The 19,422-nt window shown below is 50.3% G+C and overlaps 1 protein-coding gene across 1 annotated transcript in view; it reads right to left on the bottom strand.

Annotated features, from left to right (window-relative positions):
• CSMD2 (CUB and Sushi multiple domains 2) overlaps positions 1 to 19,422 on the bottom strand; it is a 287,923-nt gene that overhangs the window by 20,573 nt on the left and 247,928 nt on the right. The window contains exons 51-58 of the mRNA XM_026863211.1: positions 15,640 to 15,825; positions 15,126 to 15,320; positions 13,624 to 13,797; positions 13,100 to 13,273; positions 10,280 to 10,453; positions 9,241 to 9,429; positions 6,497 to 6,670; positions 4,112 to 4,294 (exon numbers count right to left, since the gene is read on the bottom strand). Coding sequence (XP_026719012.1) covers positions 4,112 to 4,294; positions 6,497 to 6,670; positions 9,241 to 9,429; positions 10,280 to 10,453; positions 13,100 to 13,273; positions 13,624 to 13,797; positions 15,126 to 15,320; positions 15,640 to 15,825 — 1,449 coding nt within the window. The remainder of the gene's footprint in view (positions 1 to 4,111; positions 4,295 to 6,496; positions 6,671 to 9,240; positions 9,430 to 10,279; positions 10,454 to 13,099; positions 13,274 to 13,623; positions 13,798 to 15,125; positions 15,321 to 15,639; positions 15,826 to 19,422) is intronic.

Raw genomic sequence — 19,422 nt, 5'->3', positions numbered from 1 at the left:
ACCTTTAAACTGAAATCAAAATTCAAGCAAATAACCTGAAAATCAGCTGCGTTAGATGGGGATTTCTTAGGGTTGCTGCTTCTTTACCAGGGAAATATTTCAGGAGATGATGCTCAGTCGAAAGGACTGAGGTGACAACGAAGGTTTGAATCTCTGCTGCATCACGGGGTGCTGAGAGCCAGCTCCTCCCGCTCCTCTCACCCAAGACCGAATTTCTGCCACGTTGCAGAAGACACAAGAGACAAACACAGGGGTCCAGACCCCCATTCCCCGATCAGCACACGTCTCCCCATCTGTGCTGAGGATCCAGAGCCCCAACTCCAGCCACACAGACCTCTGCCAGGCTGAGGAGCCCCACAGGGCACAGTGCCAAACCCCGCTGCTGCTACTGAAACATTTCACACATTTCTGGGTTTGTCTCTTTATCAAAGGAAATTTTGTTCCTAGAGTTATTTTTATGAAGTCCTTTTTAAGCAAACCCCACGGAAAAGCTTGCTAAATGCAATTAACTCCATCCCCACCATGCGCTTGCACACCTCCAAAGCCAACCCGCAGCACAAGACTTGCCAAGCCCTGGGATGGGGTGAGCTGCTGCTGCGACACTCTCCCCCAATTCCTCCTCCGGGAGAGGAACCAATTTTGATTTCTGAGGACACGTGAGCTGTTCACGTGCGCTGGGGCAGCCCATGAGCAGAGGCAGCAGGGACTTCAGTGTCTGCCTTGACTCCCAACAAGAGCCAGAGCTGTTCCCTGCGATTCTGTCTCTGCCGGGGGGAGCCGGGAAACTTCTGTGCGCTACAAAGTGGCCTCTGCTATATAAAACATCACAACGCTCAGAGGTGCTCCAGAGCTCAGCAATAATTAATTTGATTCCAATGCAGCCTTTTTCTGAAGAGCTTATTAGGATTCCCCCCTTGGTGCCTTTGGCTTTTTCCTACGTGTTTTACAGCAAGAAGCTGCTGGGAGAAGGGAGTTTCTCTAGGCGCTACTCAGGCCCAGAGCTGCGAGTGCAGGCAGTGATGTTCAGAGGAGGGCACTGAGCATCCCGCCAACACCGTCACCCAGAGCAGCATCGTCCAGAGCAGGGCAAGCACTGCCACTTCTTGTACACTTCAAGTTGCCCCAGCCCTGCACAGCAAACACCTCCCTGAGCACCCTGAGGTGTTTCAGGGCCTTTCCTTCAGCCAGGGCCAAGAGAAGGCATGAGAGCAGCAAGCCCTGCTCTTCAGAAACTGCGCCAAGGAAGGGCTGAGGGCTGCTGTCAGTGCACATCTGACTCTGCCAGAGATGGAATACACGGCACCTTGCTCCTCCTCTGACCTATTCTTTATAACCATCGGTCTTTCTTTTGGGCTCTGCTGCCATCTGAAACACTCTCCCAATGACGTCTGACACATCAGGCAGAACCTCCTGCTGGAGTAAGACACAGTTGAGAACCTTTGGAGTCTCAAAGTCTTTGCTTCAGGGCTGGTAATTTCCATGCTGTTTAATTTAACCAGTAGCCCATAACTCACCTAACCATGCAGAGAGAGACAGATAAAAGCAACCTAGACCTGAATCCCAGTCCTGCCACCTCCCAGGTCCTCAGCGGTCAAATGGGCATGAGACAAACCTCGGTTTCTTTTCCCAGTGTTGTCACTTAAACACTTTTCTGCCTACTGAAACTGCCAAAGAGCAGCCAGAGCCCCGTCTCACATTTGGATGCAGTTTTAATTCACTTGGAGAAACAATAAAATTACAAGAGTAAATATTCTTCTCAGTTTCTAAGAGGAGGAGGGGTACAACTGATGAGCCTCCTGCACCACTCCTCAACGAACACAGACGGGGCATCAGGAAGGAGGAAAAAGAAGGAAAAAAGCATCTGAAATTTCATTTACACTTTAAGAACTTGCTGGAAATTAAGGCTAATGAGGCCCGAAATCTGAGATTTTGGAAAGCTGGGGAAGCTGCTCTTCCTGGGGACAACAAAACCAGAGCTACGTAAACCAGACTGAAGCGGGAGTCTCAGAAGGAGTCCCAGCAATTAAGTTAATTCCAAACCACTTGTACATTTTGACAAAATCAGTTGTGACTACTTCCTGACTCCTTATTCCTACGGCTTTCTTAAAATAAAGGTTCTAGCGGGTAAAAGGTATCAGGACTAAGAGCTGATGAGTTTCAAGGTGACCCACTGGGAAGCTCAGTGCTCCCAGCTGCCACACACCTCCCCTCCATGGGTCTGAGCTGCACCGGTCCTGAGGGCTGAACATCAGCCCCTTGGCTTCTAAATCAAACAGATGCTTTGTAATTGAACCCATGACAGGAGCTCGCTCTGTGGCTCTGTCTCCAAAATGGAGAGAACAGCCTCTCTGCTTCCCTCTGCTCACACCGCAGGGTTTGCTCATCGTGCTCTGTACGTTGCTCCACAGCGGGCCCTCGCCTCCCGCTGAGCCACCCCAGGCCCTCGGTGCTCATCTACCCGCTGATCTGGAGAGCAATTAGCATTGAAATCCCCGGGCAGGTGAGTGCCCGTGACCTGTGAAGCCCCATCAAGCTTGATTTTGCTCAATTTTGGTGGCTGAGAGCAGCGAACAAATGGCTGAGTCAGAAAGCGAATGCACCGCGGAGGTGCCGAGCGGCTCCGCTGCCGCACTGGAGCTTTTCCACATCAGAGACGCCTGCTCCTTCCAAAGCACCTGCCTGGGCACTCAGCCTCCATCTTCAGCTGCCCTGAATTCAACCCCAAAATTAATCTCTCCTCTCCCACTCCTATAAATACCTGTTCCAGAAAGTTGAATACAACACTCAGGGAGCAGCCAGAATACCTTGCAGCGCTTGCAACTCGCTGCGAATACAAATGACAGAGACACAGCACACTGCTCATCACCGCAAATTACTTCCCTATATTGGCCAGTCAGCACTTAACATTAAACGACATTATAGGCATAATGTTGTTATTATTCATAAAGTATGAAAAAAGAAAAAAAAATCATCTGCCAGGGATCTGTATATTTTGGTGCCTCTGGAACCTGATGGGTTATTTATCCTGAGATTAATGAACAGAGCCCTTCTACCGAAAGAAAAAATCAGAATGAAAAAAAAAAAACAAACAAAACCAAACCAAAACAGAGACCTGAGTGTATTAATAACATGATTCAGTGTCTTTTCAATCAAGAGCTCCATCAATTTGGAATAAATTTCCAATTCATTTACAAACTCACTCTGAGCTTTTGGCTTTCAAAACAGCTGCAGAAGCACTTGCCCAGGTCTCCTTGCATTTGGTATCCTGCCTCGTTTTGGCTTTTGTTCTTTCCCCAATTGATTTTTAAACACTTTCATAAAACAGTAGCAGTGAGCAGCAGCACAGCTCAGAGAATCCGGCTGGGGGTTTATTAGATTGGATTATAGGGTCTTACTTGATTCCTTCCAATGGAAAAATAAGGGGTTTGGGGTTTTCAAATATGAAAATATGCTTACTGGATTATAATTTGCATTTTGCATTTCTGCTTAATGTAAATGACTCCTGCATGTGCCAGTTCCAGCTTTGACGGTTTGAAGCTGGTGACATTCGTCATTCTGCTTCATTTCCTCAACAAAGCAACAATGAATCAGCCACTGGTAGCCCCAGATCTTACGCCAAACGATGCATTTCTGATCGTCTAGCTGGAGCCACGACGCAGACCAAGAACCACCTCAGTGATTCCTGCAGCGAGTCTGTGAGCGACGGTCTCGGGGGATGCCGGGAAGCAAGGACCAGATCCCCGAGGCTCATCCCCCTCTACATCTCACCCCAGACGTTGGCTCAATGGCCCGAAACCCTCTGTGCCACCCTGGTGCACCCTGCACAGCGGAGCAGAGCTGGGCACGCCAAAAGGTGACGCCTGTCCTGAAAAACCCTCCTGGGAGATGTGACCCGCAGACGTTTGGGAAAGGGAGCGCTGCGGCTCCCTGACGCACACGGAGTATTTGGAGGAGATGATGAACCAGAGTGTTATTTCTTGTGACCAGACTGTCTCTGGCAACTGAAGCAGAGGGGCCGGGCTGGCTGGGTTGCCGTCCCCATCGCGGGAATCCTGGGGACACAGAGCAGGCTTGGCGTGGCACGGGAGGGGGTGGGGTGTTGGAGAAGTACCTTCACATTCCGGCTGGGAGCCACTCCAGGAGCCATTGGCATGGCAGGTCCTCTCGGACGAGCCCCGGAGCACGTACCCGGGCTCGCAGCTGAACCGGACGATGCTGCCTACGTCAAAGTCATCTCCCAGGCCGATGCCATGGGAGGGGATCCCCGGGTCACCACACATGCCCTGGCTGCCTCCTGTTAAGAAAAGAGCACAGAGTCAGCACAGTCAGCACATCACCGGGTTTGGTCCTTCTTCCCTCTCAACTGCACACGTTCAGATTTGGATCGTGTGACTGACTCGATTTAACTCGGACTGGCTCTCAGCAGAGCAGGGAAATTCCAGATCAAACATCCCCTGACTCCAGGAGCCCACTGGTTTTAAGCTGGTTGCAAAGTATGGCCATAACTCCTGGATCTCAAGATGGAGCCCTCACCAGCTGCAGCTGCTTTCCGTGGCAGCTGCTCCAGCAGACAGCAGTCGGTTGCCAACATCAGTCATGTGGATGGTTTCCCTCCAAGCAGAAATTACAACGTGCTCCAAGCCACCTCAGCACGCCCTATTGTATTTGCAGAACAAGAAGCTGTTGGGTTTGGAGCGTGGAGGCAGTAGGGATCCAGCTGAGAAACATCCGCTCGTACAAGTTGTGAACACTTGGAGCTGCCGGCTGTAAGTTAGGGGGGACAGGAGGAAGGGAGCAGCTGTAGCAGACGCCTCGCAGGGGTTCTCCGGAGCAGGCTGGAGAAATGCCCACCTCCTCGCTGCCTGACACAGGCTCACACCGTGTGTGCCTGTTCTTGGCTTTCTCTGCTAATGATCTGTGTAAACACATCCACCCCCAAGCCAGGACAGACCATTTCACTCCTGCAGCTAGCGATGGAGTGCCTGGTTCCGAGGCCTTCTGCGCAGTGTAATACAAAACAGGAGCACATTCACCATCTGGGGAATGTACTTGCTTGTAAAGAGAAGGGGCAGAATGCTCCACGTTCAGCATTGTCTTTCACTAATATCAAAAAGTCTTTTGTTTCATCTTGCAAAGCTGCTGTCACACTGTAGGGGTCTTCCCCACGCCACGGCGAACCTTTGGCAGGAGATGAGCTGAGCTCTGTTCACTGCTTTTGTAAGCGTTCAGTGCCAAAGGAGCCTTTCCCCAAGGCCCTGGGTGGAGATCATGGTTCTGAGGTACTGAGGCATTCACCCAGCCCCCAGGCAGAGAGGGCCTGTCCGATGCCATCAGCCGTGGTCTAAAGGCCTCCACAAAGTCATTCAGGAAGATCACACATGACACATGTCAGGAGGAACTAGTCAGAGCTGTGCTGAATGTTTCAAAAAATCCACCCACAAGATGACAGGGGAGACAGTGAAAACCACACGGGGGGAAAAGGCACGAATTAGAGCAGAAAACCCTCCTGAGCAGCTACAGATCAAGAACTCTGAAGATACGGCTTCTGACGATGAGGATGACTCCACTAGGTTTATTTTTTCCCTTCCAAAGCAGAGGTTAAACTTGGTCAAGTGGAGCTGCTAAATCTAAGTGGCATAATTAAAAATTGACACTTGTCCCAAATGCTTTGCTCTAGCTAAGTTTCTTATTTCGTCTGTCTCTGTGCTCTCCAAGGAACAAGTGGTGGGATGGCGCGGGGAGGGTTTGCACAGCATCCTGCCAGCCTGTCAGCACCCTTCCTTCTGCTGGAGGCCACCGGCCGAGGTCCCAGCACCCTGATTTCAGCAAAGCTCGGCAAACACATCTCACTGCATCCCCCATGACTTTGACCCATGTCCATCTCATCGGGGATATTTTTGCTTACCCAGAGGTTTTCAGTGCAAGACCTTCCTCACTCTGGCACGGGAGTGGGGATGAACTTCTGCTGCCAAACTGCTCTTGGTGGAGACGCTGATGATGTGGGAACTCACTGTACCAGCTTCCACTTGCCTTGTGCAGACCTGGGACTGCTGCGGTGCCCTAACAGCAAGACGTCGCGGCCTGGAAAGGGGCCACCTGGGCTTTTTCCATGGGAACGCACAAGAAAGAGGGTCAGGTGCCACAGAGAGGATGCAACGACCTGTTTTTTGCATAAGACACGCTCACCCTGTACAGACGCTGCATGGAGAAGACTGTAAAGCAGCAGGCTGCAGTACACCTCCTACCACAAACATTTGCTGCAGTGATTTTATTTCTCATCTTGCAAGCTGAGTGCTTTACTCTCTGCCAGTGCTTATCATCGAAGTTGCAGGAGACTGGACAGCTGAGACACAGTGATTTTCAGTCTTCCACAACCTCCCTCTATAGAACGTGTATTTCCCCACCACAAAGCCCGTCCGGCCGCCCCCTCGCCAGATGAAAAGGGGCAGCGGGGGGCAGGAGTGGCCCGTCCCCTCCCTCCCGGAGCCCTCCTCACCCGAGCAGTGTGGCAGGGAGCCGCTCCAGCGCCCATCCAGCTGGCACATGCGAGTGGAGTTGCCGATCAGAGTCCTCTTCCCCAGGCAGCTGTACCTCACCACGGAGCCGACCGTGTACTTGTCACCCGCGATCTGAGCATGCGGTGGGGAGCCGGGGTGGCCACACGAGACCACTGTAAGAGACAGATGGAACAGCTTCACCCACAGGGCACCGCCTTGGATGCTCATCCGAGGGCAGATGCAGCGGGTTCACAGCCACGTACGGCATGTTTGATGTTGCTGCAGGGGGACCCGTGGCAGCTTAAACCCACTCGTCCACCCCAAAGCCCACCGAACGCCTGTCAGCTCATGCCACGGGGCAGGTGGGGTTTAACAGACCGCGCATCGGTCTCCTTTTGGGGGACACGAGCTCATCTGGGTAGAACTGCCAAGGGTTTGTGCATGAACGCCTAGTCTGGACGCTGACAGGCATTTTGCAGGTTCCTTGGAAAACTCATCCCTTTTTAAACATGAATATTTCCACGCACACCCTCAGCCACCCTTGGCAGCGCCAGGTCCTGCGACACAGAGCTGCGATCGATGCCACGTCACACCTGAGCAAATTATCCTGGCAGATACTGAGCAGTGCTCACTCGACCGCTGCTAGTAAAAAAAAACCAAAAACACCGCTAACAATAATTAATAGGTTTACTTTAGCTTAGCAATCGGAGTGGAGACTGTTGACAAATACACTGACGGATCTAGGGGCTATTAAGACAGGTTTGGCTGAGGATGCTCAGCATAAAGACCATGCACCACTCACTTTCTGGAGGAAAGCGTCCGTAACGGATATCTTATCTCCCTCTGCTAGAGTCTAAAAATACCAATACTGGCATTAGGTAGAAAACATGATGTATGCTTCAATAAAAAGGAGAGCATGCATATGTTTGGGCACGTGGGCGTTGAAATATACTGGTGCAGAGCTGTGACTAAAACCAAGGACGCTTTGCAAGGAAATGGGTTTGATAGCTAATACTTAAACTCACACTGTAACTAACAATTTAATAACAGATACTCCAGCAGAATCAGCTAAGCTTAAAACCTGTGGCGGTATTGAGGTTTTGAAAGGATTTATGTACGCAGTGCGAAGACTGTTTCTTCTGATGCATTAGGCTCTGCTCCTGTGGATTGTGCTTACTGGACTCGCTTTCCCACCCCCCCAAAAGGGGATCGACTCTGGTTTACTCCCTCCTCAGAAATAGGCATGAAACAACAACCCAAGCTTGTCTGGCACCATCCTTCTTAATTTATGTTTTGGAAAGTGCCTAGTGATATTAGTACCCAGCTATAAACACTTTAAAGGGGTATGGGTTTGAGCACATTTTAAGTCACACACACAGAAAACAAAGACATGCAAAAAATATATATATTTTTTTTCTTTTCTTTAAACTACTAAGCCCATGAATCCAGATAATCAGCTGTAAAACTGACCTGAGATTCCAAAGTTTTGGGAATGCCCACAAATCCTCCAAGCCAATGGATGCTCAACATTTTAAGGCAGGAGATCCCTTTTACTTAGCTGGAAAGCTGTGGGCTGAGGGAGCCTGAGGTATTCAGCTCCCAGGTTTTAGAAGAATTACCCTCCCGGAGCCCCCCACGGCTGCAGTTAGCACTTGTCAATTCCCCAACGGCCTGTACAGGTGCTGCAAATGCGAGAGAGTGGCATGCTGCTAACAAAAGGAAGGGAAAAATGTGCCAAAAACTACTTTGTATGACTAGGTGTGGAAGGATAACACAACAAATAAAGAAACGATCATGGCTTTGGAACAGCTAAGCTGATTTGAACTTGAGGAGCTCAATTTCTGACTGCTTTAGTGATTCGTTACACCAGGTAACGAGATTGCAGCTGCTTTAGTCCCCAGAAGGACGCACTAGTGCTGGGGGTAGGTCTGCAAGGGATCTGCTCCTGCCTCTGCCACCGGCTCACCGCGCAGCCCTACGTCAGCTCCAAACACACCTCGGACCTCGGTTCCCCTGTGTCAGATCGGGACGTCACCACCGACGCTTTTCACACAATTCCCCACAGATCTCCTGGCCGAGCTGTCGCTGCTACAGCACGAGACCACCGTGAGTATTTTGTGTCATTTTATTCTCCTGGGAACTACCTCTCAAGCCAAACCAGCACCCAAACCCTCCCAAACCTCTCTGCAAACCACAAGAGCCCAAAGGGTCAGCACACCGTAAGGGGGAAAAACACAGAACAAGGGTCAGGAAGCAAATTCTTTTTAGCACCTGCGTCACAGCCCAACAAAGGCTGCATTTATTTCACCATCACACTCTCATTTCCCTCCCCAAAAGCTGCGGGGATGAGTGGGTGTAAGGAAACAGCCAGGCCTGAGCGGTGCTAAACATGCTCTGCCCTCAGTCAGGCTGATCGCACCGCACGCTGCTTCCTCTGCAGACCCGTGCTGCAGAAGCTCTGCTGCCCTTCTCCACCTGCAAGACTTTTGCTGGAGCTGCAAAGAACCTGTAAAACTCAGCAGGAGCTGCCTTCCCCTGTGGAGGGAAACCATCCCCGTCTAACAGGATTTTCTCTCCTCAGACCACATATTTTTCATCTGTGGCCTGCAAAACTGACGGAACAATCCCCATGGATTACGAAGGGCTTTGGATCCACATTTTTGACATGACCATTCAGCTAAGCAACAGAGAACTACATGGGATGAAAGCCTGCGGTGGATGGGTATTATTCTGAAGAACTTACAAAGACACTGTGGGAGGGCACGGTCCCAAGTGCCATCCCCCTGACAGGTAAGGACATGTGTACCCAATAAGTAATATCCATGGCTGCACTGATATGAGACAGTTGTTCCAAAGCTGAATCTGTGAGGACCACTCGGCTGCACTTGACGGATGCTGTTTTCCAGGTGCCCGGGGTCAGTACAGTTTACAACTGCAAACAAACAACAACAACAACAAAAAAAGAAACAAAACAAAGGGTGTAACAAAGAACAAAGGATTATCCAAAAATGAGCAGGGAAAGGGGGGAAAAAATGGCAAGTGACATATTCCACAATTCAAGGGGTCGTTTTCTTCAGGTTTTTTGTTGGTTTGGTTGTTTTTAAAGATTCTTTAGGGCAGAAATAGAAAACAAATCCTTATTAAAAGGAAAAATAGAGAGTAGAGGCAATCCTGCAGGCTCTCGCCCTGCCACGCGGGGCTCGGCAGCAGAACTTTCCTCTCTGGCCCCAAACGAGACTTACATCAGCCAGCTGTGAATAACCAACTTCTTGACTGACACAGCACCAGTATCGACAGAGATACTGGATTAAGGAAGGACAGAGGGAGGGAGTGCAGGGAGGGGAGGGAACTTGATAAGTGAACTCGAGTGCCAATACCAATGGAAGTCCAGAAGGAGAAAGGGCTCTGCACAAAGACCGTGGCATTTGCTCTGAGTGAACTGGTCTAGGGTTACCAGGATGACCTCTGCTGAGGGTCTGGCCTGGTATTTCCTTCTGTCCTCCCCACTTACAACACACACTTCAATGTCTTGGAGGATGCGGGGCTGGGCAGGGTCCATTAACAGCTCTGAGTGAAGCCCAAGGGAAAAGCAGGTTTGTTGTGTGAGATATACACAGCCCGCGGGGCTCCAACATCACCTGCACGTTTCCTGAGGAACCGCAAGATTTAGTTTACGTGACTTTATGACGATGTCAAGCAAGGTTTTAGGAACCCAGCGTAACCAGGGAGGAAGGCGCAGACGAGCCCGGTTTGGCCAGGAGGGGTGGAGGCAGAGGACTCACTGCGGCAGGCGGGCAGGGTGCTGCTCCACTGGCCATTGGCCAGGCACTGGGACTGCGAAGCTCCTTCCAGGCGGTACCCGGTGTTGCACACAAACTTGGCCACATCGTTCAGGTTGAACTGACTCCCTTGGGTCAAGCCGTTGGCGGGGTTGCCAGGGTGGCCACAAGTGATAGCTACAATTAGGAAATGGAGACGTTACTTTTTTTTTTGCCTGGAAGAAAGTGGATTATCCACTGGAAAAAGTTCCCAAGGAAGGAGACGATAAAACCCCCCTGCATCAACCCTGAAACCCACGCTGACTTCAAAGATTTGGGGCCAGTTCTGTTGAAATACTGAATCAAGTTGAGAGCGTGGTACTTTTGTTCATTTTACTGGCATAAGAAATTCTCTGAACCGTTCTAAGCAGCTGTGTGCCAGCATCCTCCTGACTTACACCGTAAATCCCTGGAGCTCCTCTTCAAAAATCCCAGCTACTGCTATTAATCTATTGCCTTACATTACCCTGGGCATCACACACACAGTCGTGCAACCTGATGTTTTCCTCCCTCTCCCTGGTGTAAGTCAGATGTATGCTCACTGCAGTATAAAGTTACACCTGGAGGAATAGTTAAAAGAGAGGGGAAAAAAATATGAGAAAAATCAGGTTTCTAGCATATAGCCTAGAAAGCTTAAAACTTCCTGCTTTAAGTTTGAAAGCCTCTGGGGAAAAACCTTTAGTTCTCAATCCCTGAAGTGGGGATTTTTGTTCAGTTCTTGTTCTTGTGGCTGATGTTAACCTGGGCTAGCACCGAAGGAAAGGGCTGAAGGGTCTCAGCTGCTCTGACAACGCCCAGCGAAGGTGCAGAGGCAAAGGCTGGAGCAGCACTATGCACACACAACACTGAAATCCAAAGTTCTTTTGCCTGGGACTCTGCTGGCACCTCAGCAGAGGAGGGGTGACACAGGGAAGATACAGCCCCCACCCTGAGCAAAGCCTGGAGACCTTTGCTTCAAGCACAGCAGTGAGTTCTGCTGCGCCAAAGAAATGTCAGGATACACCACACTGAGATTTTTGGCTGCTTAAGGAATGTGACATCTTCTGACAGCTGAGGACAAAGCCATATTGATTACTGTCACGCCAAAACAGGGTAATGGTCCATCAGTAAAAGTCCAGCAGTTTAGCTGTACAGCTGCCAGAGCCAGAAGCTAGAGGGGAAGATGAAACTCCCACAAAAGATCCATAACACATTTGACTGCCAGGGCTGGACTATACCACAGGGATGGGAATTTATTCCTTATGCAAGCTGGTGACAGGCACAGGTCTAAAAAATATGAAGCAAGATAGCCTTTCAGTGCTGGAGGAAGCAGATGTCAGATTCTCTGAGGTACTTCTGAATATGATTATACATGTTTTGAAACAGGTGATGGATTCTGTCCCAGAAAAAAAAAAAAAAAAAAAAAAAAAAAAAAAAGAGAGAAAGCAACTGGAGCAGGTTTAAGGAGAAAATATCAAGACAATAGGAAATGATAATGTGCTAACACACACACGGTGCCCTAAGCTTCTTCAGAAGCAATAAAGCCTCAAGGCATCTAATTTCAGAGTCCAACAGTGCTCTGCTTTAACGACGCTCAATTTATGTTATCCATAAGGCCTAACGGTGTAATAACTTCAAGGCCAACTTCTGCACAAGACACCTTTACAGATCTCTGCACAAAACCTTGGTGGGCTTTCAGGCACCAGAGTCAGAAGCTGGCACAAAGCAGAGCCCAAGAGAGGTGCTGCACGGGACCCAGCCCTGTGCTGGTTCAGCAGTCAGGAGACAGATACAGAGGAGCGATGTCCGTCTGCTTTGTTCTAATGGGTTTGGTCCCTCCCAAAAGAAACAAGATGAGCCGTGAAAATGGATGTTTAGAAAATCCTGCGTTTCCATAAATCTGCCTGACAGCAGGAGGACCTCTATCAACACGATTTCCTGATCCAAGGTTAGCATGTGTACACTTGGCAGGTAAAAGCGAATTAAAACTTTTTCAACAGAGCGCCCTCAGACACGCGAGTAATTCAAACCCGCCTACAGGCCCAGAGGCAGCCTCTCCAATAAATCTTTTCCTAAAAATCTCGTGCAGAATCACAGGCAGCCTCCCAGTTTTGAAGTCACTGCTAACCTTGACAACTTAAGTCCGTTTCTTGTTTTTAGGCTGGAATCTGCATATTGTTTTATAGGTCATTCCTTACTTCATATCTTGCTGTTATTATTGTGCCTCAGCACATAAAGCTCTAAACCAGGCAGGAGAGATTGGAAGCAAATAACTGGAGAACGATGATATGAGATACACGGATTGCGCTGTCCGTTGATAAGAAGGTGCTTAAACTTATTAACACCTTAGAGCTCTAGAGACTTACTTAATTAGATGACTTAATGGAAAGATAAATGAGCAGGTTGTACAAGGTGACTTGTGGATGTGGATCAGGGGAGAGAGGCTGACTTTCCTCTGGCACGGAGCACGGGTCTCAGGCTGTGGTGTCCTTGGCAGGGCTGTGTCTGCATCCCACCTCCCCACACCCTGACAGAGGCCGCTCTGCTCAGAAACTGCATCTTCAGCTGGGCTCATCCGTTAGAGAGAAACCCACCGCAGACTGACAGAATTCACAGAGCAGAGGGAAGCAGCCAAGCAGCCAAAACTGCAGCGCTGTCACTCCTGTCACTCCTCAGCTGTCTCCCGCGTGAACCCCAGGTGCAGCAGCATTTACGCCGGGAGGGTAAACCCTGGACACGGGTCTGCATGTCTGCCCTCGTCCTCTGACCCTCACTGGGGCTCAAAAAATCTGACCACATACTTACGCACACAGACCGGCGTCTTCCCGGACCAGCGGTGATCCTGCTGGCAGATCCGCACCGACATCCCTATGAGGCGGAACCCGGGGCTGCACTGATACACCACGCTCCCGCGGTAGTTGTAGTTCTCCCCGTTGATCTGCCCGTTGACGATGGGACTGGGCACACCGCAGTGCCCTGCTGCAGGGGGGGGGACAGGACAGGGAGGATCACTGGGAGGTCCCGATGGCACCACCCGGCCTCTCCGGGTGGGTCCGCACTCGAGACTCCGCAGTAAATAAAGCCAGAGCGGCGGTGAAAACAACATAGTGCTTTCAAAGCTCTCCAGTCTCAAAACACCTCATCTACTGAGCAGTACGGAATCAAGGTCTGCTTCCTTTTTGTATCTGCTTAAAACCCTACGGCTTCAGTAGCGCCGAGTCCTCGCTTGGGTTCTTTCTTGAATCAGCATCTAAAATTCCTCCTCCCCCCTGAAAGGCAACCAGGACTCCTTCCCAACCACCATCACGTATCCCCAGCTCCACACTTACCCAGACATCTCACTTCTGCTCCACTCCAGAGCCCGTTGGCCATGCACTCCCGCACACGGGAGCCCACCAGGGTGTAGCCAGTGTTACAGGAGAAGATGGCTGTGGCCCCGTAGCTGGTCAGTGTGCCGATCTTGTTCCCATTGGGCGGAGTGGGCAGGTCCCCGCAGGAGATAACTAGAAGAGATCCCAAAGTACCGTAAGTGAGAACAGGCAGGGAGCTCTGGTTTTTAAAGAAATGCACTCAGCAACGCTTACCCCCACAAGTTATTATTGGAGTCAGGAACGAGAAGGAAAGATTATTAAAAATATTATACACGGATAATAACAACAATTCAGAGTCGCGTTACACCAGGTGACAAATACAAGTGTTATTAATATTTATGCTTCAGGACGCCAGGGAAGCACTAAAGATGACTGGCTAGGAAGAAACTATGGAAGTTTTTCACACCAGAAGTTTTTAACACAGGAATATTTCTATTATTAACCCATTGCTAGTTGCAGCTGGGAAGCCTGATGTCCAGAAAAGCCAGAAAATGGCACAAGATTTCCAATCAGGAAATGACAACCAGCTCTGTCTCAGACTGTGACTCTCAGGACAGAGCTGACGTCTAAAGCTCAGGCCCACGGAAGCTGCCCAGCTGTAGGCCTGGTTTGCAGGGAGCTGCTGGAGCCTGGGCACCAGCCCACACAAACAAGCTCCCAGCCACATACTTCAGCTCTTTATTTTATCTACCTTGAAGATCTGCAAACCCTCTGGAGCTTTCACACTCAGCGAGAAATCAAGAAACTCACGCTGGATGCTTCTGACCTTAGTGCATTGCCAAGATCCTATCATTTGAATTTAGGTGGCAATAATGCTGAAGAAATAAAACGAGGCCTGGCTCATGGTCCTGGATCTGGCTGAAGAGCTAGCAGGGGTAAAAATCTGTCACCCGAGTCAGCAGTTGCATCTCTAGAAACAAAGGGAGGCAGGAGGAAAGGGAAAGCTGCCATTCTGGAGGAGATTTTCTGTCTCTGTCCGTACTTAGAGGGAAAAAAACCAACCCAATAAAGGAAAGATCCAAAGCACAGAAGTCATGTCAGAACAATAGAGCGAGCTGCTTATTTGCCAAGAGTGTTTTTGATTTACAGGTGACACTGTTGCCCTTGTAAACTTGGCATTTGCATAAAATTGGAAGAGGTAAATCAGTTTTATATTTTCTTTCTTAAAAGCAAACTTCAGAGCATCTGGTACCAGTGACAGCTAAGCCACTGGGACCCGACAGCAGCAGATGAGCTAACGTGCTTGAGTTCTCGCAGAACTGTTTAGATTAAACCAAGAATCAGATCAACAGATGACCTCTCCCTGCATCCAAACTCTCCTCTACCACAGCAGCTCTGCTGCCACACTCTCCGATGCTGCCAAGAGCAGCCAGGGCCAACGGCAGAGCTTGCACACCCACCGAAGGGAAAAGAGAAACCCATCCCCTGCGAGACAGGCTCCTGAGCTTCACTGCTCTTACTTTTACAGGTCGGCATGGGCTCGCCGATGCTCCACTTGCCGTTGGCTTGGCACCTGATGACCCGCTGGCCCGTGTAGTAGTACCCAGGGTCACAGATGAGCATTAGCTGGGCGTTGTAGTGGTACTGGATCTCGTAGGTCAGCCGCCACCGACCGTGCTCGACGGCAATGCTGTTGATATCGGGGCAGCTGACAGCTGAAAACCAGATGTGGCGTGTCAGGGAGAAGAAAGGAGAGAAAAAGATGTCAATAGGTGTTTAACCCCAGGATGCTTCGGCAAGAGTGTTGGCTTTTTAACAAGGGGGCCTGTGTTAACCTCACTGATTTACAGGTGGGAAACCAAGACACCACGAGAGGGGGACAACCTCAGAGGGGACATCAGACCCAAGTTATGCGGGATCAGAACCCCTGTGCCCTAAACGCTGCAGCCGTAAGGCAAAGCTGCCCACGCTCGAGCTGGGAGACATCACTGACAGGGTTTTCTCCAAAAGCCCCGCTGGCCCATGCACACTCACCCACGCACTGGGGGGGCTGGTTGCCGTTGCTCCACTGCCCTGCCTGCAGGCACTCGGTGCTGGGCTCCTCCCTGGGCGAGAGCTGGAAGCCCTGGTTGCAATGGTACACGGCTTTCGTACCCACTGTGTACTCCTTGCCAAAGACAACACCGTTCTCTGGGGCTCTGGGAACTCCACAGGAGAGAGCTGGGAAGGAGGAGAGTTAAAAAACACAGCCAAGAAATCAGTCGGCTTCCAATTTTATCACGGATTTGTGGTGAGCTGCGAGCCCAGATCCGAAGCTCTCCTATTTACAAACGCTCTGGCCCCTTGTTGAACCCCAGAAGCTGCAGTGAATGCCCACTTTCACAGAGGATCAGATTTTCAACTCCTGTCTATCAGTGTGGCTAACAGCAAAGCCAACCCTGAATACCAATTTCTACTGGAAGAGACTCTGGCTCATACTCTCTATAGTCAAAATGCATCAACACAGTATTCAAAAGTTTTCACAGAGAGATAAAGGATCCGACAGCAATAATGTCTTGTATTTACATCTCACAGCAGCAACAACCTGAAACCCCCTTCCAACAGCACTTCTGGATTACATAAGGCAGCACATTGTCTAATTATGTTGTGGCAGAAGGAAGGCTAAATTTAGCATTATGGCTGGGAAGGTAAAGGGGGAAAATTCAGGGAAAAAAATTGATAAACAGGCTCAATGCCAAACGGCTGCTCAAGATGGCAGCATTTCGGAGAAGATGCTCTGCACCACTCCTGCTGAGATCCTCAGTTCCGAGGCCAGGAGAGCAGCCAAACAGGGCAGAAAGGGGACAGGTAGGTCACAGAAAGATGAGCGACAGTCCAATACAGACAGACCAGAATCACGCTCATTTATGCTGCAAGAGTTTTGCAAGAGATGACAAGCCCTCTTCCCCTCTTCCCCACCGCTGGGAAAACCAGCACTGGGAGTCTGTCACTCAAATCTGTTGGTTTGTTTTTTTGTTTGTTTTTTTTTTCTCTATCAGAATTCAGAAGAGCTGGGAAACCAAACCCAGAGCTGCCTCCAAAACCCCCACGTGGGTTCCCACCCCTCCCTGAGTCTCGGCCCTGGGGGAAGCCCACCTCTCCCGGGCTGGAGGTGCGCAGCCCACCCGTCTGGGCAGGCTCGGGGTGACCAAGGGGACCCATAAAGCCGTCGCTGCCAACAGCCTCTGCGGGGTACCGGGCTGAGCACAGCCTGCAAGCAAGCACTCCTGTGGAGGCCAGCACCTAACCCAAACAATTGTCTGCACTTTTAAAATGCTCTAAAGGAAATCCATTCCATCCTGGAGTAGCCTGAGCTGCTCCCACTCAGCTAACGCACGAACGGGAGGCTGACCCTACGTCTCCTGAGCCACACGCTGATACTTCACCACACATTCACCTTCCTGTTGTTCTCTCTGCACACAAACAAGAGCTAGAAAATCAGCAACCTTAGAAAAATCACCTTCTGGTGACATGGACCCCACTGAGCACTGAATAGGAGAGGCCAAGCTTACTGTGTACAGCATCAGCACAACCACTGGAACTTTCTACCACTCCAGGTCCAAGATGTTTTTATCCCACGACTGCTACATGAGTCGGCCAGAACCCCAGCCTGGAGCAGAATTACACAGCACCTTGCCGATGCTGGTGTTGCTAATAGGTGTGAGTAATTCAACAGGCTCGTATTAGCACGATCAGGCATATCCCTGGTTGAAATGATAATCACATGTATGTCACTTCATCGAGCTAAGGAGCTTGGCGAATCTCTCTACAAGGCTGGGTGTCTAGACAAGCAGCCACGCTGAATACCAATTTCATTCTGAGGCAAAGAAGAGGGGACCTGGAAAGTCCTACCCTTTCACTGCCACCCGGCAGTTTTATTATTACTTTCTGATATTGCATCCAACCAAACAGGCTGGTGAGAAAGCTGACTCCCCCCTTCCCATGTCACTACCCCCAGCAAAGCCCTCTCCTTTCTCTTCAATCCTCTTCGGCAGCCTGATGCTTGGCCAAAAAATCATCACCTCTATTTGCCACCAGGAAATAGAGGCACAGAGAGTGACAGGGAGGGACCCTGAGCGTGAGGGGAGAGAAGGGCCAGCTTTGCTCTAGGTTGCTGAGGCTGAGCTGCCACGTGCCTTTGTTTCTCTGCACGAGGGAAGGATGACTTGCTGCTGCCTAGTCCTGCCTCCCAGCCAGCTCCCTCCTCCGGCCTCTCAAGAGCTTGATCATTTAGAGCCTTTCTGCTGCATAAGCCGTGCCCTGACAAAAAAAAAAAAAAAAAAAAAAAAAAGTCAGCCATAATACAGCACTTCTGGGCCTGATACAGGTAACAAACGTTCTTTAAGCCACCAAAAATCATAAAAAAAATGTAACCCTCTTCACCTGCGGATGGCTGGACTACAACATGGAGAATAACCACACAGGGAAAACCACCTGGGGCTGTGACCTCTGCTGCACCGCGCAGGCTCTGGTGCCCTGCACCCGGCGGCAGGATCCCTCCTTCCCTGCAGCATCCTTGAGCTGAATGTGGCGTTTGGAAAGTTTCCATTCACAGAGCTTCTGCATAAAGCGGAGAAGCTTGATTTTTGGGGTGGCAATAATTTCAGTGGCTCAAATTGTGGGTGCCACAATCACCAGAATCAGAGATGACAAAAAAGAGGAGTTGTTCCAGGGAGAAGCAAACCCGCATTGGGCTTGGAGAGACCCACGGAGAGCGTGGCCCACGGAAAGAGGGAGAACGAGCACTTACGGGGGTTCAGAGGTACAACAACTCTGTCTGCGGGAAGATGATGTGCTAGGAAAAGGGACAGAGGCTGTGAAAGCAAATCTGCAGCTGGGATTCCAACAACAAAGCAGCTTAAAAATAGGCAGCAGAGACAGAAAAGGCATATTAGATCATCTTGTGTTCTCCCCCATTGTGCCAACGCAAGATTGTTCTCTGCAGAATATTCTCTGCTGCTTCCATAAATGTCAGCTAGGACGGAGCACGTAGTAAAGATTATTCAGAGGGGATCGGAAAAGAGGAAGAGGATTATGTGCTGGCAGAAAAGAGCTACGGGAAATGTCATTTGTTAACTAGACCATGTGTTTACAGGCACCCCAGTTCCCCTCCTCCTGACACAGCTGATTGTGTGAGGAATTTATGCAGTGTTATGGATTGAGCTCCCAAACCTCTGCCATGCGGTCCTGGCCACCAGAAAAGGATGAGAAATTTGAGTACAGCCCAAAACAAAAGGTTGCCAGTTGGCTTTGAGAGCAACGTGAAACAAACCAAAAGGACGTAGGATTTTATGTAGCTGAAGTGGGTGAGAAGAGCTGAGCCAGCCCTGGCTATCAGCTGCTGGAGGCCAGGGGGGGGAGCTGCTCTGCCATGAATTCTCCGACAGCTCCGGCTCGCTGCCACTCACTCACCTCCTGCATCCATCTCCAGGCACTTGATCACTGTGGGCCAGTATTAAGATTCCTGATTAAATATGGGGAAGCGGAGAGAGGAGGTGATTTTCCCAAAGGGTCTAATGTGACCAGCAAGCCCTCCCCCTTGCTGGAGAGGCTCTTCCAGAGGGGCACCCAGCACCCCAACCCTGAGCAAGCTGCTGTGTGGTCAGTGGGGAGGCACACACCCCTCCAAAGGGGAAACTGAAGCAGGAGCCTACCTAAAATGCTATTAATTGGCCTCCAAATTCTCTCTCTGTTGGCAACTGCCATGGAGTGGCACCACGGGTTGCACCCATGGAGCCCCTGACATGCTTCGACCAGAATGGTGCTGGGCGGGGGGGG

Source organism: Athene cunicularia (assembly GCF_003259725.1).
Source record: "Athene cunicularia isolate RWA chromosome 23 unlocalized genomic scaffold, athCun1 chr23_part1, whole genome shotgun sequence".
Taxonomy (NCBI): Eukaryota; Metazoa; Chordata; class Aves; order Strigiformes; family Strigidae; genus Athene; species Athene cunicularia.
Note: the sequence above shows the minus strand (reverse complement) of the source record. Positions and strands in the feature narration are given on the sequence as shown.